Genomic DNA, 27,793 nt, shown 5'->3' with positions numbered 1-27,793 from the left:
AATTTAAAACCATTGGATATCATTTGTCCTCCTGAGCCAGATACACATTATTACAGTGTTGCTGAAAAGGTTTGTTCACCAGTCAACACAGCTCCAGCCGAACAATTCATTTTTGAAAGTGTTGATACACGTAGACAAATTCTTATGCATGAGGATAATACAAATCATCCTGACAGTCCAACCTTATTTCGAGTTTACAACTCAGCCTCGGATTCCAGTTATTCAGATCCAAACTTATCTCCAAGTCATGAACCTATCTTCAAGAACTGATTGATGGGAATTTATGACCATCAAAGCACGAGGAGACTGAAAGAATCTTATCCTAACAAAAGCATAATGTACTCGGATATGTATTAGTATTATTTCATCGTTTTGTGTCGGCAGATGTGATCTAACATCTTTAGCCAGTTGTGTGTATTTATCGTTTTGTGTTGACAGATGTGACTTAACATCTTTAAGTACAAGACAGTGGTGAGTCATTAGGTGTGAATCATTGTACTATAGGCATGAGTCATTGTACTAGTTTGTAATGACGTCAGACATGACGATAATGGTCTTAAACTTGCTTCATGAGGATTTCAAGTTCGGTAGCTCGGCTCCTCTATATAAGCAAGACTTGTGAAATGTTGAGAGGCAGAGAACCTCAACCCTAAATAAAACTTCTGTTTTATATTATCATGAGTTTCTAAACACTTCTCTCTTTCCTGAAAACTCTATTCTTGTAATTATGTCTTAGACTTCCTTCCATGAGAGAATACTTTGCTCTACTATTAGTATCAGAATTAGAATTCTTATTATTAATATAGCTATGATTAAGAAAGTAACAGGACCTGAGAAAATACGCTAAGGGTGCGGAAAAGCTCGGTCGTGAAATCTTAATTATAATTATACTTAATGATATGAGTTTTATAATGATGTTAATAGCATATAAGGCTCCCGTCCAGAATGGTATATATATATATAGTATATTAGTTTAATAGTTGGTATTTCACATAAAATTAAAAATAGGTTCAACACATTTGTAAGTTTATAAGACTTTTGAAAAAAATTTAATTAAATTCTCAAACTAAAAAAATGTGATTAAATCCTTTATCTCTTATAGTTTTTGTATTGAAGTATTTAAAGTTAATAAAATCACCGCAAATTGTTATTTTTCTGACCATTTTAAATCGTCATAAACTAACTGCAAGAACTTAATTATAAAAATTGTAGAAGATAAAAAAATTTAATTACAATTTGCTTCTTAGTTTAAGAACCTAATTAAAATTTCACAAGAAAGTTCAAAGATATAATGATGTATTGAATCTCAAAAATACAATTTTTTCTCACTGATTTTATTAGAACAATGAATCATAATACTATCAATTCAAATGGCTAGCCCGAATTTATAAACGTGGTCAATAATCATAAATGCAGGTAATTGGAGCCGTATATTTGTATTGTACATGACCCCAAATCCTCAATACCATGCCAGGTACAAAACAGCTTGTTACTAGTCTATTATGTCAACATTTCTAAATGATAATAAAAAAGAATTTTCTCACTGACAAAAATGTTACACAAACAAGGCTTATCTAGGAAAGTTACATGGTTAAATATATCTATCTACATTTCATCAACGATGAATATGGTACAAATACAACTATCTGGACCAAAGCTGTTTCATGTACATCCGTTGAGTGAACAACTTAGTTATCTGAGTAATGGAGTAAGCCAAAATCACAGTCTTCCCAAGACACTGAACAGTGATGCCTTTTGATATCATTCTTTTTACAACATCAGTGATTTTGGTCTATATTCTTGTTATTCAACTCCTGTTGAGACGATCTTTGTCAAGAGCATCAAACTCCCATTCACTTATCTCTTCTTCTGAGTCATCGCTTAATTTATCAAGTTCTATTTCTATTTGTGATCTTGCAGTCATAGAGGGAGAGTTGATGACTCCATCTTGCTTGTATTTATTAGCCGTTGAGGGAGGTGAAGGAATTCTGGAGGTTATTTTACTTGGTGGTGTTTCTGACCTATCAGTTGGAATCTCAAGTTCTAGTTGTGGCCTCTCAATAGATTCAAATTCGTCTTTTATTTTCTCAATGGCATCAAATAGTTCTGTGACCTTGTCGTTGTCTTTTCTGTATCAAAATTGTAGATTTATAGGGAAGTAGCACTTGTATGATAACAATAAAAAAATAAAAAATAAAAAAAAGACAAGGATAGATAGAGGGGGCCATGGAAGAAACAACATACCTAAAAATGCCTTCCTTTTGAATGTGAAACTGCTTCTTCATGGTGTCCACTATATTCAGAGTGGCAAAAAACTAAAAGGTAGAATAAGTTTGCATAAGACCACATAATCTTATTGAATTTCACCAAGTTATGCCATCTCATTTATAAAATTCTTACTTCTGTGAGAGACACGACAGATTTTCGCTTCACGTAATAAGTTAAACATTGAAAAGAAAATACCTTGGATTCAATATCTAAATATTCTTCTTCAAGCTTTCTCCTTGGATTTGTTACTTTCGAACCTTCAATATCTACTGCCGATGATATTGCTAACCTGATATAAATCATCAGTTGGAGGCATGGTTTTTACATAATAGACAATTCATAGAGGCAGCACTCCATACCCTGGACTGGATCTTAAATTTTCCACAAGTACTCTTATTTGAATAACAGATAAACCCAAATTTTCCTAACATATAAGCAAGTCAGTGCTGAGAAGATACGGAAAATGCAGTGTACATATTTAATAAAACAATAAAGATATCAATCAATCAAGGATGATTTGTTACCTTGTACGAATACAGAAGATGAACCACCAAATTCACAAAACGATCTCCACATCTCTCCAGCTCGGCACTTTTATGTGTAATAAAAAAATATATAATATGAATTTTAATAAATGAAAAATGGACTTTAAGGCACATAAAAGGAACTACCATGTTTGATTCGCATAATAACTTTTAAATTTGTAATATTTCAAGATTTATATGATCATATTTGTTTGCTCATTAGTTTTAAACTACAGTACATACTTGACCTGCTCCTCCTTGCTCTTTGTATGTGAAGTTTGGAAGACACATGTGCTCTCTAGAAATTTGATCCATTTACCAACAACATTAGCTTCCACTGTATAAGAAGTAATGGCCCGCACCATCTCATCTTCCTAATATCAGAAAACTTCATGACAGAATGCGACAAATAATAAAATGGTCCACATCATATTATTAATTTTAGGATTAATTTTTTTTTCAGTTCCTAAAATTTTGTCAACTTTTGTTTTAATTCCCTAGACAATTTTTTTTACTAATTTTAGTCCCTAAATTTTTGTCCACTTTTACTTTTATTTTTTGAACTTTTTCTCTTGTTAACATTTTGGTCCTTGACGTCAAAAAATTTTTCTTCATGGAAAAAATTTTAGAGATTAAAACCAAATAAAATTTGTTCTGGAACTAAACAAAAATTGACAAAAGTTCTTCATATACTAAAAACATATTTAATCCTTAATTTTAATATAGCCCTCTAATTCTCTAATTCTAAATGAGATTTTTTTTCATGAAGATGTGACCCTAAAACATGAAATAAACTTTTGTACCTTTGTTTTTAAAAGTGCTACAATTTCATTGCTTGCTTCACCAAACTGATCTCTTTCTTCTCTTGCATTGTGGAGGCGTACACGTGCAGATGTTAACAACGTGTTGACCTGCAAGAATATTTTACGCTTATATAACTCAAGCAAAGGATAACACCGACAGATCCATGAATGTCACACTGAAGACTGAAGATAGGAGGGCACTGATCGCTGATAAGTAGAATCATGTATACACACACATAAACAGTAAGCATGATATGGTCATCAAGCAAATGCAACAAAATAGAAAGGATGTAATTCCTGAGTTCAATTAAATGTCAAAAGGAATCTGAAAGAAAAGAAAAGTAAGTAAAAAATAAAAAAAAATAAAAAAACCTTTCTCAGTCTGTCTTCAAGATCATTTTTCTGCTCCTCAAGTTCTCCAATCTCCTCGGCTAATTCCTGAAAAATGCAGTCCAGTCATTGTATATCTATTTCAAAAACATGTATGACTCGGAAGTAAATGGATTCCTTCAAGCTAAACTATTTATTTCTTTCGACACATCATCCTTCAAGCACATACAACTAAATTGTTAGATAATGGAAAAATTGTGCATTGATTAAACAACTATTTATGTAGCACATGGACATGACTTAAGACTCAGAGAATACCTTCCTCCTTGTATATAAGATAATTTAAAATAATTTACACTCTTTAAGAAAGTTAGTAATTTAATTAGTGGCATTAAATGTGTTAATAATTTGAACTATTTTTCCAAAATTACCCTTTAATATTTTTGAAATTAATCATCTCTCTTTTCACTGGATTGCTCACATTATTAATTAATGTTTGAAAATTTTCAATCCTAATAAGAGAGAAAAAGAGTATCTCATTAATTTCCAACATTTATTATTTTTTACTTAAAAAAGTTGTTAATTAATTGAGGATATTTTAGGGAAAAAATAAGTAATACAAGAGACAATTGGAAAAAAAATCTTACAGAAAGAGACAAACAATAAAGTAAAAAGGACTTATATATAGGGACAAAGGTAGTAAATTTTAGCCTGTGTTTGGTTTCACGTTTGAAACGTGAAAAATCACGTTTAACGTGGAAGCTACACATTGTAGCTTCCACGTTAAACGTGATTTTTCACGTTTCAAACGTGAAACCAAACACGCACTTAGTATGGCTTTCTTAATTTGTATTTCAAATATTATGAAATAAATTTATTACAGAAAAAATAAATTTGTGCTGAGCAAGTTTTATACAAACGATGCATATAATTGTGTGATTTGTTTGTGGGTAATGAATATTTTATAGATTCCTATCTTAAAGAAAATTTTCAGTCCTCTTGTAGCATCTACTCTTTTGACAGTCTTTTCTTATTTTTATTTTTAAAAAATTAAAATAGGAAAAAAAAATAGATGCCAGGTGTCTTGATTTTAATAGAAGACAATAATACATACTCCAAAAGTACTGAAAATATTTTCCCTATCTAGAAAATAAATGAGTTGGTTTCACATGGTCAATATGAAAATTATAGAATTAAATCTGTGTTTAAAATATCTGTACCACGTTTAATTTTGAAATTGATCATGGGACTGAAAAAAATAAAAGATGAAGTAAAAGACAAAATTCTAAACATTTGCTACTCAATAAACTAGAGGACATCTTTCTCCGAGTTTTTGACTGAAATATTATTTTTTTTTTAAAAATACTTAAATAACACCTGTACCATTTTATTTACCCAAGTAGACCCTTTTACTGTTTATGCTCAAAATTCGGTTCCTGGGACCTGTTCTGCATCTGGAACGACCTGTTCTGCATCTGGAACGGCCCGTTCTTAAATCAGAACGGGCCATTTTAGAGTTCTGTTTTCCAAAATTCAGGTTGTGTTAAAACAGAACTCTAGAACGGCCCGTTCTGGTTTAAGAACGGGCCGTTCCAGATGCAGAATTTACACATGCCCTAAACCCAAAAACGCAAAAAAAAAAAAATATATATATATATATATATATATAAAACGCTACTCAAAATTCGGTTCTCGGGAACCGAATTCTGAACATGAACAGTAAACAGGTCTACTTGGGTAAATAAATTGGTACAGGTGTTATTTAGGTATTTTTTTAAAAAAAATAATATTTTAGTCAAAAATTCATCTTTCTGTTCCGAGCACAGCCCCACCCAAAAGTGAAAATATACCAATCAATTTGACTAAACCTTACCAACCCAAAGAAAACATCCAATAAGCTCAATCAGGCTTGTACTGGTTGCAACCCCCTCCACCTCCAAAATTCCTTGTGTTGTGCATCAACTACCGAACATTAAACAGAATAAAAAGTAATGCTACAACGTACTATGCTGTTCTGTTTGTACCGTGCTATAAAACACACCATAGTTTAGTACTGATTCATAACATAGTCCTGTCTATCGAATACCACCGTTATATAGTAACACGTACAATTTCTTAATCTTCCTTGTCATAAATTAAATCAAGCTTTGATTGTCACCTCTTATATATTATACTTCTATTTAGAGCTTGTCTGGATACAAATTAAAAGCGCTTTTCAGAGCTTCTTTACTGAAAATAAAAATTATTTTCTGTAAAGAAATTCTCAAAAATACTTCTAAACTTATATCTAAATAGATACTAATTTGAAATGTCAAAAGCTGCTGGGCATAACAGAAATACTAAAAGCTGGTTGCAAGGATGGACACCCTAATTTGTGGCGTCATAAATTAGAGAAAATGGAAGCACCATCATTTTCTTTTCTTAGGCATTAAACTTAGTTTTTACCTTAGCATTTAAGTTTTATTATTTTATTATGATGTTTTGCATGTAAAAGGTTGATATGCAACATATAGTTGTAATACTGGATGTTAGTGAATGAAATTTGAGTAATCTAAAGTGCAATCTTCTTCCACTATTTCCTCTCGCGTGAAGTGTGTGGAGCAATTCGTTCTCTTTCTCTCCCTCTCATCTTCTGGTGTGCGTGTGTTGTGGGTTTTATTTTATCCCACTGATATAATTCCTTTCACCTTTAAAAATAGGGGTGTTAAAAAAAAACAAACTGAACTAAACTAACTGTGAATTGAACTAAAATATAAAATCTGAACTATTTCATAAAAAAACTCAATTATTTTCATAAAAAATCTGCTACTTTTAATTTTTCTTATGTTCATTGTTACAAATAAATATTTTTAGTTCATTTCAAATAGTTTAATTTGATTCAAAATACAGTTCGATATAAATTTGAGAAAATAATTCAATTCAGTTCACCCTAACTGTTTTTCAGTTCAGTTTGGTTCGGATGAACTATTGTTCTAGTTTAGTCTAGTTCAGTCCAATTCAACATTTTTAAACACCCCTATTTAAAACTAAGGCATTGCTTATTTGCAACATCTAATGCATAGAGAAGAAAACAAAGATGCACCTTCCCCTTCCTTCCCCACAAAAAAAGAAGATATCCTTTTTTTTTATATTGATAAAACCTAAAGGGAGAGAAAATTGTCCCATTCCAAGATAAGGGCATGTCACAAGTCTTTGGGAGGATTTCTCATGACATTTACATATAACCTACCAACAAATGACTAACAACAGGAATTGAATTCAAGATTTATTTATTTTTGTCAGCATTGTTCAATATTAGGATTGAATTCAAGATTTTTCTGGCAGCACTGTTAAACCTTAACAGCCAATCCTCATTGTCAAAGGAAGAAATCTATTTAGAGGACTCAATACTATTTAGGTGACTTGACCAGCTCCTTCAGTGGGAGCTTTTATGTACTCTTAACTATATCTACAATGAGATAAAACTATCGGCTGCTTTTGAAGAAAATGTACCTTCTCAACTTGGCTAACCTCCTTAGCTTTAGTTGTACGAAAATGAAGTGCTTCTTCTTTATGAGATCTGGTTGAGAACAAAGTATGTAACAGAATTTAAGAGAAAATAATCTCGAAAAAATCAGTCAAGGTCATAATTTGTGATCTGTTTGGTATCAACTTTCAACTAGCCAAACAGCGCATGACATGCATCAAGTATCAACATGTTATACAGTTACAAAAGCCATATGCATCAAAAAGAGCTGAAAATATGTTCAGTACCTTTGCATGCTACCCACAAGTGTATGTGCAAGCACAACACATACACAAAAGAAACTGTTTTTATTTATTTATTTATAATAAACTCATAATAACTGTTTCTGGCACCTGTTTTCTGAAATGCGATTCTCAGCTTTTGTGGTAGAATTCGCAAGAGACTCTGATAAAATTTTCAATTTTTCAACCTGGAAGTGATTCAATCATACATCAACAACAACAAAAGATTATAACACAAAATGCAGGAAACTAAGCATCACTGCACCAGGATTAAAAATATTATGCTTACTTGCAGAAGCTGTTGAGAATTAATAATGAACACTACAATACATAATGCAGAAAACATTAATGTATTTAGATCTTTAAATTCTCAAAGCTTATAGTAAAGAATTGATAAAAAATTAAATTTATGTATTATGGACATTTCTGAATTAAAGTAATAGATCTTAGACAAGCATGATACAGAAGAATTATCACGTGTACAAATGTTGACAAATAAACTCACACAGGCAAATAGGCCTGGATATGGGAATTCAAAAGCACTGCACCAATGCAATGTGCCCCTGTAAGCCCATTTTTCAGTCTTTGACTAGATATCCTAAGGCACAGGTGTATGATTAATTCCTCATCCCAACCCAAGGGTAGTGGTCAGGTAAAGCCCTCATCAGAGTCATGATTATAAGATTCAGACCCCTAATATTGTAGGTGAAGTTTGCCTAGGGTCAAAATTCATAATTGCTGCAACAAACCACCATTGGATTTCAAAGCCACTTGTTTAATGAATAGAATGAACAATTTCACACAATAAAATATCAATTTTGAATGTTCTATAATCTATACATTCTTTTCAATGAATCTTGGAGAAATAATAACTGCAAAGGTATGATGCTTCGGGAGTAAAAGAAATTAACAAACTGTGCAAGACCTTTTCAGAATGAAGTTGTGGAGAATCACCATAGCTAAAGTATTTCTTTTTCAGTAAGAGTTCCTCCAACTTAGAACACGTTTGAATTTTTACCATAGCCTCATCAAGAGCCTGAAATTAACCCAAAATACTCGATTTCCACTAACATATAAAATTACAAATAAATGCACAATCTTGAATCTATAAAAAGGTGCGTAAAATATCATCATAAACCATATATGAAGCTCATGTGTAGTTATAAGGCATTAATATAAGAAACACAAGCTGTTAGGTTGATAAATAAGGAAAGATCAAAGGTTTAATAGTTATCGATGGCATCACTAGAAAGAAAAAGTAATCTTGTAATAAAAAAAAAAATTAATTTCACTTTTAGTCCCTTTGGTTTAAATTATGTACAATTTTGTTCCCCTTAGTTTTTTAGCCAACAATTTTTTATATTTATTTATAATCAACTCATAATAACTGTTTCTGACACCTATTTTCTGCAATCAAGCAAATTTAGTCCCATCAATCAATTTACTTCTTTCTAAAATCCTCAAATTCTGATGTTCTATCCATATTTGGGGGTTTATGATAGATTTGGGAAATGAAATAATTTTAAAAGCTTAGAAGTAAAATTTAGTGAAACATTGATAAAATTTGAAGGAATTTATAGAATGAGATTAGAATTTAAAAGGGGTAAATTTTAGCCTCTTTTTTTAGGTGAAATTTGATGTTTTGATTTGTGAGTTTTGTGAAGAAGGTTTAAAACAATTTAATCAATGCAATTTGTGAAGATTTTGAGTAGAAGATGAGAATTTTGAGGGTTTTATGTAAAAGAAATTTGCAAGGAGGACCAATTTAGTTTTAATGTTAAAACTCAAAACTTAATTTGCTCAAAACAAACTTAGGGGATTGAAATCACACATAGTTCAACCTAAAGTGACCAAAAGGGATTGAAATCACACATAGTTCAACCTAACAGTCATTTTTGTGTGCATGCATGTGATAAAACCTTCTCTTTATTATATTTGAATTCTTATTATTATGCAAAGATTTCTCTGTAATCAAGGATTGCATGGAAACAACTTGAAAAAAGTAAACAGCAGGTGTAAACTAAAAGCAAAGTAGGACAAGACTATCCTGTTAGACATGCATTTGCACACAGATAGACTCGTACTAGTTTATTTGAAGGTTGAACAGACATATACTCTGCCTTCCTAGAAAAAGAATCTAGCAATGCTTGAATACACACGTATCCCTAAATTTTCATGCATATTGAAGGAATAACAACGGTAACAAGAGAACAAGCACAGAATTTAATATGTGTAATAAGACAGCAAAAAGATTAAGGTGGAAAGCTAAGTTCACATTAAAATAAACTACACATACAGAAATAGAAACTTTTATCCAGGTTATTAAGGATGAAAAACATATTTACGATACATCATGTGACAAGAAGACTTTGTTCAAAAGAATTCAATATGCAGAATTATGTCTTTGGTGAAACTCAAATATTATTAGGAAAACTTAAGTCTATGATAGATCAACCTAGAAAATTGCTAATATAAAATATTCTCATGTTCCACCACCACCATATTACACCATATACACAACAACAATATGAGTGTTCATGTGCAAGTCGATGGGCATGCAGCTGTGCCATTGTACCCTCAGGATATAAGAAATGCAAGCTCACCTCTATTGCTACAGCAGTTGTCTCCTTAGGTGATTTTACAAAATTTCTATCTTGGTTGATTGCCTTCATATTCTCAATTTTTTCCTTCAGATTGCATGCTTCAACTTCTATTCTGAGAAACGAGAGTGTATCACATACACGAGGAGAAAAGAATAATAAAACTGGTCATAAAAATGGTGTCAAGCATTATGGATCAAGAAACAAATGATTTATTCCAGAATTTAGATTTCTGTAAATGCTCAATTAAATATTAAATAACAAAATATATTCAAGGAATACAGGTTAGTTGTTTATTTATGAAGGTAAATGGATAATAATTATGTAAATAAAAGAATGAGGAGCCTTAAATGTGCTATTTATAACAAGTAAACAGTGTACCTCTGACACAGTGAAACCAAATACATCATAGTAAACTCTATTATTAGTGCATTAAAAATAATAAGTGATGCTCCAATTGATCAAACATGAACAGAACAAGCAGTTATAAAAAACACATTCTATAACCCTGCATGCAAAGGGGAACAATGGTTGTAAGTACTGGTACACCATAACCCAAACATACATCACCAAGTTCAAATAAGATATCTGCTAATAAACAACACCAAATCTCAAGGTCAAACAAGAATCGATAAAGATACATTTTGCAACCTCATAAGATCAGCATTTATTTTCAGCCCTGAAATTGCACTTTGGACATATTGAAGCAACTCTTCTCGCTTTGCCTGTTAAAAAAGTAATGCAAAAAGGGAAAGATATGTAGGTTCCAAATAAGCACATATAACTCCAGTAGAATTCTTCTAAAATGTGTAAAAAAATTCAATTCTGTTACAAAGGCAGAGGTTGTGGATACTGGATAGAGCACAAATTGCAAAATAAATCAAGATAAGACAGAAGACAACTTCAGGCAAGAAAATTGACTAGATGTTATGTTAGAATAAAAAAAACAGATAGGAATATAACATTTAAAGTAACCTTTTATAAAATCACACTAGTAACCTTTTTGGAAATAAAACAGAAAGGAACAGTATTCGTTTTGCATGTTATGGCAAGGTTGAGGTCAGGGGCAGAACTTTACCAAAATCAATGCAGGGGAATCAAGTTACTACTTGTATTTTGGGGTTTACTATAAAGGGTGCAAGCATTTACTAAACTCTTTAAATCTGATTTACCAATTAAAAGAAATCCTTCAGATGTGGATAATTAGGACAACAAAAGCTGAAATGTGTACTTAAACAAGATTTTGTAAGAGTGTATTTGCTTGTCAAAAGCTGAAGAAATGTTCCTCAGAGCTGTGTGTAGGAACTGATTGAGTGTGGGATTGGTTGCCACATTTCCTTATTTCATCATTATTAGTATAAATAAGGGTTAGTACCCCAAGTTTTATGAACACATCAATACATCTCTGGATACCAATTAGTGTTTTATTATCTTTTCAAACTCTTCCTCTATACCTAAAACCCCAAGTATCTGAGCTTCACATCAATTAACAGATATTGTGATCATGACATACCCAAGCAAAGATTTTCTACAGTCACATTTGGTCTGATGTATAACTGATAACGATTAATGAATAATCATAGACATCCTTCAAAAGTCACAATATTAAGTTTGTAGGTATGCATCAACCATAAACAAATAAATCTACAAGAAAATACCAATTCTAACATCATTACCAGCACTTCATCTTCATATCCAGAAAATGCTTTTGCCAAATCCTGTACACTGGATAACAAGGCAGTATGTTCTTCCTTTCCTCCTTTAATACAAAGCCTGCATAAGTATAACCATACCAAACCAGAAGCAGTTTTTTAAGTAGGATATTTATAATATGCCAACCAGCTACTGTGTTCAATCAAATATTTGGCTGCAGATATATCAGTGCAAGAAAAGAAATTTTAAAAACAGAAAGACTATATTACCCATATATCTCCGAAAGTATTGAAACTTCTTCCTCATTTGGTGCATCAAGAATCTGAGTCACACAAAAGAGGTAACCTGCGGTTAAGTTCCATAAATCAGCAAATATAAAGCTCAGCCTCTGTATATAGAATATCACTGAAAATAGACAATATGTAAAGAATTGTATCACAAGTCACGACTCAGTAAAAAATTTTCCCGCAATAAAAAAACAAGCAGATTAAAGATTAAGGATATATTTTCATTTTCATTTGGGAAGTACCAGCTGGCTCTTAATTTGATTGCAAATTCCTACAAGCATATAGCGTCAAATCAAACCTAACCGTTGGAACATGGAAATCCTCTAGAGAAAATTTGACACTGCTACACTCATCTAATAGACTAATAATAATTCAAAAACTTTGCACTGTGGCAGGCAGTTATATATAGCATTGCTTCAACTTACCATTGAGAGAGTTATGCCCTCAAGAGCTTGACTGGAAAGAAAGACATCGCGGAAATTTTTTGGCTCACCCTCAACACCAGGGTCTACATAGTAAATCTGTCCATAGTTATAAACTATGAGCATAAATTACTAAAAAGAAAATAATAGATACATAACAAAAGTTACAATTGTGAAAAACAGATGTGAAAGCAAAGAAGCAAGCTAGATTAACATAGTGAGGGCGTGAGACCAAATGTGAAAGGAAAAAATAAGATAAACAGAAATGATGGAAAACGGCATGGGTTTCACAAACCAAAGTGGGTTGTTGTATAGGTGAATCTTTGAATTCATCATAAAGAAACTGGTTGTCTGGCTCTGAATATTTTGCATTGGTGTCAGTGAAGGTAGCAGTGAGTCTCTCAACTTCTTTAAGCGCAACCAGCCACCTTCTTAGCAACTGAACTCTCTCTATCCCTCTACAAGAAACAGAAAGTTCTTCCAATCGTTTTACAGTGTGCCTAAAACTTTGCATGTTCCGAGACGCCTGTTCAATAAAACCCTTCACATTTTAGACACCGCATTTTTTTTATCCATAGAAATTACACTGACATGACAACAAAGTTTGAACTAAAAACCCTGTGCAATATTTAGAGCCTTGTGCAATATTACCTCAAACTTTCATCACTAAGCTGACTCTAATAGTTGTTTAGACACTAAACTTTCAACAAATCAGAAAGGATCCCTAGTTTTGACTTTAACTTTTAAGATAGTTGTTATAAACATCCATAAATTTATCGTACACAGCAATAACTGATTAGTGATTTGATTTTTGTTTAGATGAGTGCATGTATAATTTATAATTTATAATAAAAAGTCCAAAACATGACGCTTGAAGGCCCAACCTAGAGATTTCTTACACTGCAAGGTAGCATAGCGAAGGTGAAAACTTTGTCCCGAATCCAGAATTAAAAACGAAAAGGGTAAACGAAAAATGAAAGTTTTAATAAAAAGGGGTAGGGTGGAGCGTTGTTACAATGCGGTCGTGGATGATTCTGGCGCCACCGACGACGGCGTTGCTTGCATGGAGCACGACGGAGTCTGTGTAGGTGCGAACGGCGCGTCGGAGATTGGTTGGGCCGCCTTCCACCGCTCTGTTTACCGCCGATCTCACCCATGACATTCTTTTTTAGGCTTATGTATATATTCTCTTGCTCTGTTTCTCTCTGCCTGTTAAGGAAAATGAAAAAGGGAAAAGAAAGTGTATGTGTGTGTGTCTCTGTTTTTTTTATGGTGAAGAAAAGAATGGTAGTTTTTGTGGCACGTGTGAGAGATTATGCAATGCAATGGCGAAAGGAAGAAGAAGTCAAGTGCTCAGCTCAACGTTGGCATGAAGCTCGATTCCTCTGCCTTCCGTTTCGCGTAGTGTTTTGTCCAAATTCATTTTTCTTCTTACTTCTTGCCTTTCATTATATCTAGCAGCTCCCACGCCTTTATTTACATTTATATTTTGTAATTATAGTATTTTTAACACTAATTTTAAAAAAATATATATTTATAATTTTAATGTATAAAAAGTATTTCAAACCATTTATAATTTCAATTCTAAAATATATTGTATGGTACAATAAATATTTATTTGACATCTCATCCTAATTTCTCATCTTATCAATTAAATTAGTGTAATAAATATTATTTTAGGTTGACATAAATAGTGTGATAAATCATTTAACTAAGTAGTTGGAGTTTAATTCTTAATTCTTGCAAGACTTATACAAATAGTTCAAGTTGAAAAAGGATAAAGGTATAAATAGACACGTGTAATCCGTAAATTCAAATTGACCCAAATTAATCCAATGAACTTGTATTAGATTTTTTTAGTGTTCAAGTTAAATTCAATCTAATCCGATCAAAATTCGGTATTATACAAGTCGGATAACGAAATTTGTGTTTTTTGACCCATGACCTAACCAAATTCGATCATATAATAATAATGATAATAATAATGATAATAATAAATTAGTATGATCACTTGTTCAAAACAATACTCTTTGTCACTTTTGTTAATAAGGAGTATTATGGTTTTTGGTTGGTAACATTATAACAATGCAACATATTTATTTTAAATTTTATTTTATATTAATGTTGCTTATTTGAGTTTAAAGTAATGTAACAAATTTAGTTTGTATTATTATTTATTATTGTATTTGTAACAAAATATTAAATAATTTATATTTATCATGACATATTTAAATTTTTGTAAAAAATAAATAAATTTAATTATGTTAACACAATTGACTCGACTCATTAATGATTGGATTAGATTTAAAAATATATATATACAATCTAATTCAACCCATTAAATTTATCATGTAACAAATTCATCCAAATTTGATTCAACTAATCTGCTTACATTTCTAAAAAAAATATTTACCTATTTGATATTTATCAAGTTGTTAAAGAAAACTAACTCATATTTAAATACTTCTTAATAATAAAAGAAATTAATATAATAAATTTAGTTTGATAAGACATTTTAAGATATTAAAGTGAATTTCTTAAATTTAAAAATAATAAATAAATAACCAAAGTGTATTTAGATAATCTTAATATACAATAAGTGTTTTATTAATTCATTGTACATTATATTCGGCGTCAGTCTAAAAGGAAGACTGCTAGATCTTAATCTTTAAGTCCGTCAACAAAAAAAATATTAATTAATTAGTTTTTATAAAATAAGAAGATCATATATATCGGCAAAAAGTTCTCATATATATTACAAAATTTGTGTTCATATATTTGCAAAAAAAAATATTATATACCTTTTTCATTTAAAAAATATATCTTTCAAAATTTATTTTAGGTCAGAATATATTTACATGCTATTATTTATATTATTTATTTTTAAGTTACTTTGTAGATATGGCAAAAACCAGAGGGGAATGCCAACAACCGAGCATCAAGAGGCAAAGGATGTCCAGAGACATTTCTAATCCTGCGGATATGTCAATCCCTAGCTCATTTTGGGATAATGTTGCTACTCAACTATGGAATGGATTGAGTGGACAAGCAATGTCTATGGTTAATTTTATTTGATTTTGAAAAGTTGTTATAATAATTGTAACAACTTTATTTTTATAGCAGTCGTTTTTAATAATGAGTTATCTGTCATCTTTTTACTAAACAAAAAAAGTTGCTCATTAGGCTGAGCCTAATTTTAGAAGTTCAATTTGGCTCACCAATTTCTTTGAGACAAGACAAATATGCCTAATTTTTTCATGCAAAAATTTTAAGATCTCAACTCAACCTTGATTACATGTTGGGTTGAGCTCTCCATGATGTGACCCTTTTTCTTTCCTTTTCCACCTTTCTTGTTCCTTCCTCACCATCACACCTTTTCCTCCTCCTACGGTCACAGTCCTCACTCCACCTTTCTCTTCTCTCTTTGTTTTTTTTCAAGCTACCACCTTCATATATTTTTTTTTACTAAATTACACTTTTTATTTTCTTATAATATTCAATCTGCAACTTTAACTTTCTAATATTTAATTCTATAATTTTAGTCTCTAATTTTGACCTCAATTAAATATTCATTTGCTTATCATTAAATTGTAACATTAACAACATGACATTAAGTAAATATCATGACAATTACATTTAATAATATGTAAGCTAAATGTTCTTTTAGTTCTCATCTTTATTTTATAAAAGTGGTTAAAAGAGATTAATAAAAAAAGACTAAAAATAAAATTTAATCTAGAGATATTAAATATTAATTGTTATGTCAGATAATTAATGTAAAATCATGATCAATATTATAATTTTAAAAGTTAACAGATGAACATTTAGTGATAGGACTGATTGTAAATTTTATAAATCTAAAAACTAAAAATTACAAAATTTAATTTTTTCTTCTAATTATTTTGTCCATATCACCCTTCTGTCTGGCAATTGTATCTAAACTACCAGTGTTTTTTCAGGCGACTCTCTATTATTCGTGTGTGAGAGTCATATATGTATTTCTTTAGGTAACTCTGTATTAGCGTGTGTGGGAAAAAAAAACAAGTGTAAAATAACCCATACTCTATCAAAAAAAAGAGAAGAAAAATTTAACTTGTTTGAAATCTCAGAATCGCTTATATGTTTAACTATTTAGATTTTGACCGTGCATGTTTGCTTGCTATTATTTATTTATCATGCAATGTGACAATGTTCTTGCTCTAACATCCTATGTCGTTGTTATTACCATTAGCCATTTTCAATGAATAATCATTCAAAAAAAAATATTCAAAACCTATTTTCTTATTCATTATTAACTTCACGAGATATAAAGAGCATACGGCAAAACGCACCTCCAATCCTCCATAAACTTCACGATGATTATTACTCTTATTTTAAGTTTTACAGTAGCTTTCATGCCCTTCAAAAAAAAAAAAGTTGGGCCAAAAGTAGTCTGAAAGTTAAAATGAGTAAATCTTCATTAAATTTCCTATCAATCCAGAAAAAACAAGAGAATAAGAGGAGAACCCAATTTAAAAAGAAAAAAGGGGCAGAAGAGTCGAGGAAAAAAATATAAAAAATTGAAGCCAAACAAATCATTAAGCCAATTGAGTAGTCCATTCTGAGATTACAATATATTGAGCGCAACAATAAGTTTTCCACAATCTACAATTCAATTCAAGCCATTGTATAACAAGTCAAACAAGAGAATTTACTACCTTGGCTTTCATGTTGCATACATGTTCTAGTTCTAGCTCCACACTCTAATAGGGTCCGATTGGTTTCCTACCGTTTCTAGTTTCTAAGCATGATGGACAAACTAAAGATTAACATCAATATCAGGTTAAGACTAGAGACTTAAAGTTGCATATGAAAAAGTTGCAATGTTAAGCATCTATGCCATTATTCCCTGATCACCCCCAATGAAAATTGAAAAATATACAAGAATATAACATGTAAGCCAAATGTTGTACAATTCTGTTGATGGGTGAATTCTAATGAATCAGGATTTAATGCAGATCAAAAGAGGGTATGATCACCACAAAAAATAATGTTCTTGGAGAACTTACATGCCCACCAATGAAACCAGTACAGAAGGACACTACTCTCCAATCAATTATGGCATGTGAATGGATCAAATAGGAGGAATGTCCGGCTTTTCGGCTAACATCTTGAATGGTTTCAACCTCAATCCATGACAAAAAGAACTTAATGTCATAAGCAATGAACTAATCAACATCTGGCAATGGCGTTCTCCAATAATTCCATGAGTTGAAGTCCTCCTGCAATATTTCAGAAAATAAAAATCAATTTTGTTGGTTGTGAAGTTCAGTTTCCATTGTACTAACTGGGAGCTAGGAGATGATTTGTCACCTGCTCGACCAAAGATGTTGGAGGAAACATGTCATTGACGAGGGTATGTAACGATGTATATGATTTTGCACCAATTCGATGACTAATAGCCACTTCGCCCTGTTAGTTTCCATAGCCATTTACTCATTTAGTGTGTCTCGGAAAAACTAGAAAAATACTAATTGTCAGAATTATGAATCCAGGATGCACACCTTAGGGTTAATAATGAATATTTTTCCCTTCGGGATTCCGATCTTTCTGTAACTAAGTTCATCTGTATCTCTATTGCCAAATCCCGCGTAGAATGGATTATAGTCAGATGGGAAAAGTCTCTTGATATCCTGCAAGACAATAATTTTAGATCATATGTACTATAATGTTGGCAAGAAGATGCCTTCCAACAACATTTCCTGTTATACATTACAATGACATGGTTTTTAGTTCTGGTTGTTACCTCTAAACAAGCAATCTTGAACTCGTGAGGTGCCCTTCTTATCACTTTCATCAGTACAAACAGAAAATAACAAGTCAGTGACATCAAATCATAAACAACATTGCAGTATCTATCGCAACTAATCTCGGGTTAGAAGTGCCTCACCTTCTCTGAAAAGTGAGGGAAATAATCCATCAGGTGAGATAACAACAGGTCCATTTGGTAAGGTGTTTCCATCCTGCAAAGAACGCAACATTTATGTAGCTGAAGTATTATTGCAGTTATCACTTCATTATCAAAAATGATGCAATGCTATTCAGGACAAAAAAATACAAATATACAAATAAAAGAGAACATAATACAGAAATCTTTACTGCTTCTTTCCTCTCCCTATCACACTCACAGACATGGACAAATGTAACAAAATCATAAGTGATACAGTGTAGTTAATGGTGAATTTGGTACTGAGGCGAGGCCTTAGAAGGGGTCAACCCCTCTTGAAATTCTATCTCAATCTATCTGGTAATCTCAGATCAGGTGCTTGCCGTCAATGAAATATTCATTGTAAACAATCTTAAATTATGAGAAGTGTAAAAACCCAAACAGCCAGCCATCTATGACAGCAATTTGCTAACTATAATGTTATTTTTGTGTGAGGGAGAGGGAGGTAAAAAGTTACAATGGTGAAAATGTTTTTCAATTATGAGCTTTAACATCTAGAACTTGTTACCAACTTATTATCCTGCTATATCACAAAAAAAAAAAAAAAGATTTTACTGTTTTATTTGAATATGAAAGTTACTTTCCCATGATTAACCTAATCTATATAGAAAATTAAAGTAAAATAGGCAAATATTTTACTGCTTTTTTTCTTTTTCAAATGCTAATGCCTTCCTTCCAACATGCAATTTTTAGCACATCTTGTTTCAAGGTTTTTAAACCCCATGGTACCTTAATGCCACCTTTACCTGTGGCTACCGGGAAATGATATCTTGATCAAGTGGCCAAATATGCAGAGTTAAGAAAAGTAATGTCTTGTGGATATAAAATCAAGATTCATACTCCTCCATAAGACTACTAAGGCAGTTGATGCCACACAATCTTAACATTAAAAAAACTCAGGCTGATTCCTTGATACAAATACTCCAAAAGCACAGAATAATTCTAATATCGGAAATAAATTGTCATTGATCACATAAAACCAGGTTATTTAAATACCTGCTTCAGGTTAAGCAAGAAGTTTCTGGTTAGATATGCCTGGACAATTGCTCGGGCACTCAGAAAAAGTAGCTGGTATCCATTTTCCTGACATAAAATCCAGATCTAGTATTTAGGCATTAATATTCTTGAGACATAAATCAATGTAACAATAAGCATCACCATAAAATCACGCATGCTAGACTGCATTTTACATTCGACAGATAGTGACACAACATCGATAATCATTAAATTTATTTGCATTTTCCTTCTAAAGGAAAGAAATATAAGGAGAAACCTGGGGCAATTTTGGATAAACATATCAAAAAACACTTACAAAAAAAAATAATACAAAGGTAAAATGAATCAAACTTTTTCCCATAAAGCTAAAAATTAACTTATAGACCTCAACTTTTAAAGAAGATGGAAGTGTTTCCCAAAAGTTGAGGTGGACAAGTTAATTTCAACATAAGGTTTTATTCAATTTATCTTACTATTTTCTTGTCCTTTAAGGTAAGGGATTCTAGTCCTAAATTGAATAATAATAATAATAATAATAATAATATTATTATTATTATTATTATAATAGTAATAATAATAAATTAAGGTAAAGATTACTCCAAGAGTATGTCTTGGACACTTACTTCATTTAATATTTGTTTATAGAAAACAAATTAAGAAATCTGATAATAGAATTATATTAGGAAAAAACTCAAGTCTCACCTATTCTTGATCATTAAAAAAAGTTACCCACCATTTATTCACATACAAAGCCAAATAATATTACACGTGAGGGGGTGTATTGAAAAAAACTCAAGCCCCACATTGACTAGAGATATGACAAACAAAGAGTATATAAGTGGGAGGCAACCTTCACCTTACAAACCGGTTTTGTAAGGTTGAGTTAAGCCTATAACCCACTTTCTATTATGATATCAGAGTTTATCATAAATTCACTTTAAAAAGGGTCACTCATCACTTATACATGCATCAAGCCTAATAATATTGGGTATGAGAGGATATATTGAGAAAAACTCAAGTCTCACTTATCCGTGATCATTAAAAAAAGTCATCCATAATTTATTCACATACCAAGTCTAATAGTATTGGACATGAAGTGTATTGAGAAAAATCCAAGTTCTAACTGATTAGAGATATGGCAAACAAAGAGTATATATAAGGGGGAGGCAACCCTCACCTTACTGGTTATAACTCACTTGCTAAGAAATTAAATATCGTAAATACCAAATTTAGAAAAACTAAACATTCATAGTATGTAATCTTAAATTCTGGTTAACGATATTGATGAAATGCAAAGTGAAACAAGGGGAAAAAAAGTAAAAGAAAGCAGTCATTAGTCAATGATATATGTTAATAAAAGCAGACAATGGACATTGTACCATCTCATTTAAATGGCTTCAAAAGAGCCATGTCTCACTAGTCACAGGCCATCATATCAATTATGTTTGTTGATTGAGAAAAGCCAACTTGACCAGGCTGCAGGCTCATTGGCTGAGCAACCTCAAGCCCAAGCTCAAAGGAGCAGGGTTTAGTTCCTTCTAAATCCATTTACATTTAGAGAAATGTTAGCAACACACTCTCTAACACATTATTTTGAACATACTCTCTACTATTGGCAAAATTTACGGAAATCTTAAAAGAACCATTTCTCATTTAATGAGTTTCTCCTAATTTTATAGTTTTCAGTAAATTTTAATCAATAGTAAAGTGTGTGTTGGTAAGACTGCATTAGAGAGTATGTGGCTAACATTCTTCTTACATTTATGAGTTCACATTATATATATATATATATATATATATATATATATATATATATGCATAAGATCTATTAAACAAACCTCACCAAAGAGTGCTCTTAAATCATTGCAGATGCAATAAGCACTTCTAGTCCACACACGGTTCAATTCATCCTTAAATAAAATACAAGAGGTAAATAGCAGTTACTTGTTAACTGAGTTTTGTTTTATTTGTCTCTAATAAAAGCCCCCTATCAGTTATACACACTCAAACCAATAATCTGATAATCATGTATACATCTATGATAAGAGACACATAACGAACAACTAGCAACAAGAATGTAAAATATAATTACACATCCACAGCACAATATTTTTCTTACAGAATTATCCCATGAAGATCTGTTTCAATTTACCTCACTAAAAATTTTCCACAATAAAAATCCACTCCAATTTAAATGAACATATCAGATTTGTACAAATAAAAATGTATATGCAAACCTTAATGGCAGAGAAAAGCCTTGCCACTCCAGATTGTGTCCAATCTTTGCCAACTAAAGGCATGAACTGCCCCAAAACATCAGACCTGAAAGGAAAGGAATAAAAACAAGGTTTTTATCATGGCTCTCAAACCATAATGCAACTCTGCCTTCTATTCCCTCAATAGATGTTTAGCACAACTTCCATACAGACATGTTTATCTAATCATAACAACAAATGAAATCATGTTTAACATCATTTTGTCATGCCAATTAAATTCATTTTTGAAACCAAATCAGATTGGATACCCAAACCACTTTATTTTTTCAAAATTAATTTGGCTTTTGATCAAACCAATTATTAAACCAGTTTATGAACAAAATTGAATTTGGTCCAAAACTGGTATTTAATTCAAAACTGACCTCAAAACTGGTTTTAAAACCAAAAATTATTTTAAAAATGGTCCAAAACTGATTTAAAATTAGTTTTAAAAATGAATTTTTGTAAGAAAAATGGATTTATAACTGGTTTTAATTAGAAACTAGTTTTAAAATTGGATTATAACCAAAAACCAGCTTTTAAAACCAGATGACCACCAGCCACTTGATAAGAACTAAGCCAGTTTATCTTAAAATCCATTTACATTATTTGGAATTTTTAAGTGTTGTTTGGTTTAACTTAACTGCATTTTTTTTTTCTTTTGCACAGCTCTAATTTATAGCTAACAAAACCAAATATGGTATAAGTTAGGCACAATTCTTGTGCAGCCACCTCTGTTAATGAGGCTTTATAAAAAGGAGAGTTAATAGAGAATTAGTTAGGCAGTTATGCTGATATAAACAGAAAGAAGGTAGGGGAAGGAGTCACTTTTGAAGGAAGTTGTAAGAAGTAAGAAGAGGGACCAGGCTCTCAAAGTCCCAATTATCTGCAACTAGCCATTCAGATTTTATCTTCTCTTTAAAGTCATTGTTGCAGAGGAGTCATCAATAAACATAGTTTCATGTGTTTTCTATCTACCTTTTTCCTATCTGATGCAGTCTCTAACACAACCATCACTGATAGACAATCTAAAAAACTAAAAAGACCTCAGCAGCGGAATTTTACATAGGATACCCACAACCTAATGACAGATGCTTTGGTTCATCCACTTGGACTAAAAGTCATTTAATGCACCATCAGATTATACAAAGTCTGATTCTAAGATGACAAACAACTACAAATCTGAAACTTCATACATTCAAAGCTGATCCTGTACCTTCTTCTCTATTGTCTTTTTCACTTTGTAACGGTCTCAATAGCATTAATGATTACCAAAACTTGCATTATGGTGTATGGACACATATAGGGATTTCATCTATAATATACATCCAACTAAATGGAGTACAGAGTTGTAAAGAAAAATAACAATGGTGAAGTAGCATCAATGTCATTTTTAAAAGAATACTTGGTAGCCTAAAAAGCATTATTAGAAGCCTTACTTGGTAATGGTTCCATCAACGTCTGAAATTACAATTCTTGCATTCCACTTCCATAAATAAATATGAGCATCAACCTGTTATGTAATTAAAATTTCTCTCTTAAAGAAAATCCAAATACTTGTAACATTATACAGGAACTTAGACAGTATATGAATGTCAAAACCTGTTGTGTTCCAAGAACTCTTGTAGAGAAACTGAAGGTTACCAAATTCTGACCATCTTTGAGATTTAAGGATGCTATCTGCTCATTAGTGGGAACATTTGTTCTTAGAAATTGCTTATGCGGAGATCCCTGGGTACTGGATGATGGAGTTGGGTCTGCAAAAGACCCAGACTCAGAATCTAGAAATACCTCCTCATTAGATGAGTTGTTATTAGTATGCTCAAATGTTTTGACCTTTCGAAAAGGAATAGGCCAAAGTCTCCATCTGCGTCCAGACGAAGATGATCCTTGATCATCATCCCTGGACTTCAATGCATGATCCTGTTCCACAGGAATTGTATCCTTGGGCTCAACAGGTAAATCTAAACCATAAACAGCCATTCCAAGAACTAGAGGAGCAGCCTTTTCCCACATCAAGTACCTCTCTTTAAACTTGATAACGAGATTTTGATTTTTAATTATTGATGGAGCAGAACTTGTGAAGTCAACTGCAGATATGCGATGTGCTTCAAACACTTCAGCAGCAGCTACTGAACCCATGCCCACCTTAAGTTCATGACCACAAAGTGAGATCTCAAATCCTGCAAATTGTAAGATGAATGAAAGTAAATAAACAGTGCATTAATATTAAATGAACAATTGCAGAATCCAAGTGCAACTCATTTGCAGCACTGGTCTTACCCAAACCAAAATGGCTTTGATCCCCTTTATTCTTAGTTTCTGTTTGAGGTTCCACAACCTCACTTGTAGCCCCAACATCTTTGAGTGCAAGGGTCTGCTGACTCTCATCTACCTCATCATTTGATACTGACTTGTCAACATGTTCACCATTCTGTTCAGTATCAGTAGTAACAGAACGAGAGCCAGAAGCAGTTTCAACCTCTCCAGATGCATTTTTCTCAACTTCTTGAATTTCCAATTCTGGTTTTAGAGATCTTTGGCCATTACAAGTAGAATTACTAGGAGGTGATAACTCGTCACCATTTTTTGATTGCACAGTGCTCTCTTGTTCATTTTCATCTACTACAGGACAACTTGCATTAGATTCCTCTGTGGGATTTTGATTCTCCAATGATGAACCTATATCATGGATATCACCATTTCCTGCCTGATGACCAAAATCTTGTAGCTCCAAACAGCTTTTGAAAACAGTCTCCCTCTTGATTCTTGATTTAGCCCCTTCTGATTCATTTTTCATATGATCTTTATTTTTAACTTCCAAGGTTTCCTGTGCTTGACAAACATGTACCTCCTCTCCTTGACAAACTTCAAGCAAGAGCTTAGAAGTATTATCATTACCATTAGTCTCATAGTGTCTGGGTTGGACATCAGTCGTTCTGGCATCCAGCTGATTAATATAATCAGCAGCCCAAGCATTTTCACCAGTACTTAACTCTCCATTGCCTTCACATAAGTCGGTCTCTTCACCTGGTCCCAGATGAAATTGAGGAGTTTTTAACTGCACATTCTCCTCAGTCTGCTCTGATTCGGAGATAGGAGCCGTCAATATATGACCATCAACACTTACCAATACCATCTCTGGATGTGAACCTTGTGACTCCACACAATTGTCTCCCTCTAGGCTCTCGTATGAATTAGACTCATACTCTGACAACTCAACTGAATCTTCAAAAGAAGATCGATCATCTGGAAATTCATAAAATCTCCTATCAACATCAGATTCAGCCCTTTGAATCCGAGGCGCAACTGGGGAATCACCCTCATCTTTCAACCGAAGCACCCCGGAATCTGAGATGCTATGATCAAGTCTATGACCATTACTCAAATAGCTATGCTTTTTGTCTCTAGAATTTTGACCAACCTCAATTGACTCAACCCCTTTATCATCATCCACGTCCTTCAAAAAATAAGCCTCACCCGAATTGTCAAGATACATATGAAAATTGGCTTCAACGCCATTAACATTTATCCGAACAATCTTTTCCGCACCTTTGAGAACACCCTGAAATTTACCAAACCGAACATACCAAGGTGTGCTTCGAAATGTCCCATCTTGTTGCTGAACAACAATCACATCAACAGCGCCACCAAAGGGGTGAAATGGGGTAGCAACTGAGTACACACCTTGAGTTATCAAGCTTCCAACTTTGCCTACCACATTCATTGTATTTTCTTCTGAGAGAGAGAACAACACCCCCCTCCCTCCAAAAAAAAAAAAAAAATAGACCTCAAAGTTTAAACCTTGCTTTCAAACATAACAACCCCAACGACATACATAAATTATTCCTCCAACTTTTGTCTCTTCCCACTGATGATTACGGTTCCTGATCAGCAACACCACTGCATGACAAACACAAATAAAATTTATTTTAAAAAAACAAATTTAACAAAACATAAAGACCAATTTAATGTACAAAAAACAAAAAGACTTTTTCCCACCCATTAAGAGAAAAATGATGGGGGAGGACTGAAAATCCAAAGTTGAAAACATAAATCAAATATAGAAAGATTGTACTGTAAGAACTAAGAAGGGTAGACTTACAGATTCAGAAAACCATCTGGGGCATCAAAAAATCGATGTCGATTTCGATTTTTGTTCCCTTAACGATGAAATGAGGCTCTTAAATTGTTGCACTAACCCTTTGATGTTCTCAATCCTCCACCTCCTTCTCTTAGGTCGTTGTCAATATTTTTCGTGGAGGCTTCGAAATTTGAACTTCTGGAGATTTTGGATACCAGAAAATTCCCGGTTTCAGAACCAACCCTTTACACTCTACGCATTAAATAGTTACTCCCACGATGATAATCCTCAATTACTCCAATTTTCACAACCATATTACGAAAAATACCTTAGCGGATAATAATGTCTAAATAATGAATCGTGTGCGGGGCTTTTTGGTCATTTTCGTTGGTTTTCGTGCTCCAGCATAGACTAACCACAACACCAACCACCCTGTGTTTATTATATGGGTGGCCACGAATCTTAAAAAACAAATTAAATGAATAATCTAAATCGAAATTTAGATCGGTTCCGATCAAATTGAAAAAATTGTAAATCTAATAAATTCGAATTGAATTATGGATTTTAATGTTGAAAATTTAATTTAGTCTTTTTATTTAATACTTTTTATGTAATTTTATAAAGATTTAAATTTATCCTAGAAAAATTTGATTTAGAATTTAGAATAAAAGGCCAATCAAATTCTGCATTCTTTCTTAATATTATAACATTTTAATTAATATTTTATGATTTACGCACATTTTTATAGTTATATTTTTTTTTAATTTGTTAAGGTTAAAGTTTAAGTATAGATAAAACTACTTATATTACATGAAAATGAATATAACATTAGCTTTTTTTTTTTTTCAACTTTTGGTTTTTTTAAATTTTATTTTTCAATGATAAATTTGGTGATCTGATTTAAATAAATTTAACTATAATCAAATTGATTTGATTCAAATTTAAAAATAAAATAAAATAAAATAAAAACTTAATGTAAACTAACTATATTAAATTTAATTGAATCAAATAAAAAAAATAACACAAATCTAATCTAAAATCAATTTGTTCTCACCTCTACTTTACTATCATGTTGATCACTTATTCAAGATAGTTTTCATTAAAAAAAGTCTAATTTTAAACTTGATATATGATTTCATCAGAATTTAATGCTAATATACCAGATAAAATAAGATTAATTTAATTTATTACTTTTTAGTTTGCACCAAACATATTTTTAATCGATAATTGAAAAGTACTTTTTTTATTTCTGAGACTTATAGATTATTTTAATGAATTTTGTTTTTTCTAAAAAAAAAGAATTCTTCATATATATACTCTTTGAATCTATAAATTATGATAGACCTGGATGATTTAATTTATTAATATAGTGTATAAATTTTAAAATTTTAAAATTAAAATTAAGATTATTATAATAAATTTTAAAATAAATAATATAATATAAAAATATTTTTGTATTACATAAATTATTATTACCTAAATTAACTAGTGTTATTAGTATATAACTATATGAAATGGATTAAAATTAGCTAAAATTATAAATATTAATATTAATCAATAATAATCACTTTTTATAAATTACAATTTTTTGTGAAAATCATTTTTGAGTCAAATTCAAGATATTTAATATAGGTGTGTATCAAATTTTGAAACTCTAAATCACAAATTAAGTTGTAACTGTCTCACACTAGTTGATCAATGTATTTAAAGATGATCAATAAAAATTTGTGAGAAGAGTTAATCATTCATAACATGACAAATTAAGATTTAAATGTATGTTTGAAATAAGCATGTTTAAATACAAGTTTAGAAATATTTTTGAAATTTTTTCTATCATA

At 31.6% G+C, this 27,793-nt stretch overlaps 2 protein-coding genes across 3 annotated transcripts; both read right to left on the bottom strand.

Moving 5' to 3' along the window:
* Nucleotides 1-1,519: 1,519 nt before the first annotated feature.
* Nucleotides 1,520-14,139, bottom strand: LOC109815384 (uncharacterized). 2 transcript variants are annotated; one of them, XM_020380096.3, is made up of 18 exons: nucleotides 13,650-14,122; nucleotides 12,930-13,160; nucleotides 12,638-12,733; nucleotides 12,195-12,247; nucleotides 11,949-12,045; nucleotides 10,924-10,997; nucleotides 10,276-10,387; nucleotides 8,598-8,708; nucleotides 7,784-7,860; nucleotides 7,418-7,484; nucleotides 3,968-4,033; nucleotides 3,596-3,703; nucleotides 3,036-3,166; nucleotides 2,793-2,859; nucleotides 2,628-2,692; nucleotides 2,464-2,557; nucleotides 2,245-2,315; nucleotides 1,520-2,129 (listed from the first exon to the last, which is right to left on the bottom strand). In XM_020380096.3, the coding sequence occupies exons 1-18, from the start codon at nucleotides 13,794-13,796 to the stop codon at nucleotides 1,808-1,810; spliced, it is 1,989 nt and encodes a 662-aa protein (XP_020235685.1). In that variant the 5' UTR covers nucleotides 13,797-14,122; the 3' UTR covers nucleotides 1,520-1,807. The 2 variants fall into 2 exon arrangements, 1 of the variants encoding a protein (XP_020235685.1); XR_003805675.2 differs by lacking the exons at nucleotides 1,520-2,129; nucleotides 2,628-2,692 and having other exon boundaries at nucleotides 13,650-14,139.
* Nucleotides 14,140-17,193: 3,054 nt separating this feature from the next.
* Nucleotides 17,194-26,347, bottom strand: LOC109815374 (phosphatidate phosphatase PAH1). The gene is made up of 11 exons (XM_020380086.3): nucleotides 25,977-26,347; nucleotides 24,155-25,774; nucleotides 23,474-24,054; nucleotides 23,311-23,384; nucleotides 21,854-21,938; nucleotides 19,617-19,703; nucleotides 18,564-18,636; nucleotides 18,420-18,463; nucleotides 18,178-18,306; nucleotides 17,987-18,085; nucleotides 17,194-17,895 (listed from the first exon to the last, which is right to left on the bottom strand). Exons 2-11 carry the CDS (start codon nucleotides 25,596-25,598, stop codon nucleotides 17,842-17,844), a joined length of 2,670 nt encoding a protein of 889 aa, XP_020235675.1. The 5' UTR covers nucleotides 25,599-25,774; nucleotides 25,977-26,347; the 3' UTR covers nucleotides 17,194-17,841.
* Nucleotides 26,348-27,793: the final 1,446 nt, after the last annotated feature.

This window comes from Cajanus cajan, chromosome 7 (assembly GCF_000230855.2).
Source record: "Cajanus cajan strain Asha chromosome 7, NIPB_CcT2T_4, whole genome shotgun sequence".
NCBI lineage: Eukaryota > Viridiplantae > Streptophyta > Magnoliopsida > Fabales > Fabaceae > Cajanus > Cajanus cajan.
Note: the sequence above shows the minus strand (reverse complement) of the source record. Positions and strands in the feature narration are given on the sequence as shown.

Bases quoted from the DNA above. Each gene is read 5' to 3' on its own strand.
- LOC109815384 (XM_020380096.3), bottom strand. From the start codon at position 13,796: ATGTCATGGGTGAGATCGGCGGTAAACAGAGCGGTGGAAGGCGGCCCA. The intron at 3,704-3,967 runs GTTTTTTTATTT...ATATTCTTGCAG, and splicing joins TTGAAGACAGACTGAGAAAG to GTCAACACGTTGTTAACATC. The intron at 2,693-2,792 runs GTAACAAATCAT...CTTATATGTTAG, and splicing joins ATCTTCTGTATTCGTACAAG to GAAAATTTGGGTTTATCTGT.
- LOC109815374 (XM_020380086.3), bottom strand. From the start codon at position 25,598: ATGAATGTGGTAGGCAAAGTTGGAAGCTTGATAACTCAAGGTGTGTAC. The intron at 21,939-23,310 runs GTAAGGCTTCTA...CTTTCCTTTCAG, and splicing joins GTTGATGGAACCATTACCAA to GTCTGATGTTTTGGGGCAGT. The intron at 17,896-17,986 runs GTGACAAATCAT...GAAATATTGCAG, and splicing joins CAACATCTTTGGTCGAGCAG to GAGGACTTCAACTCATGGAA.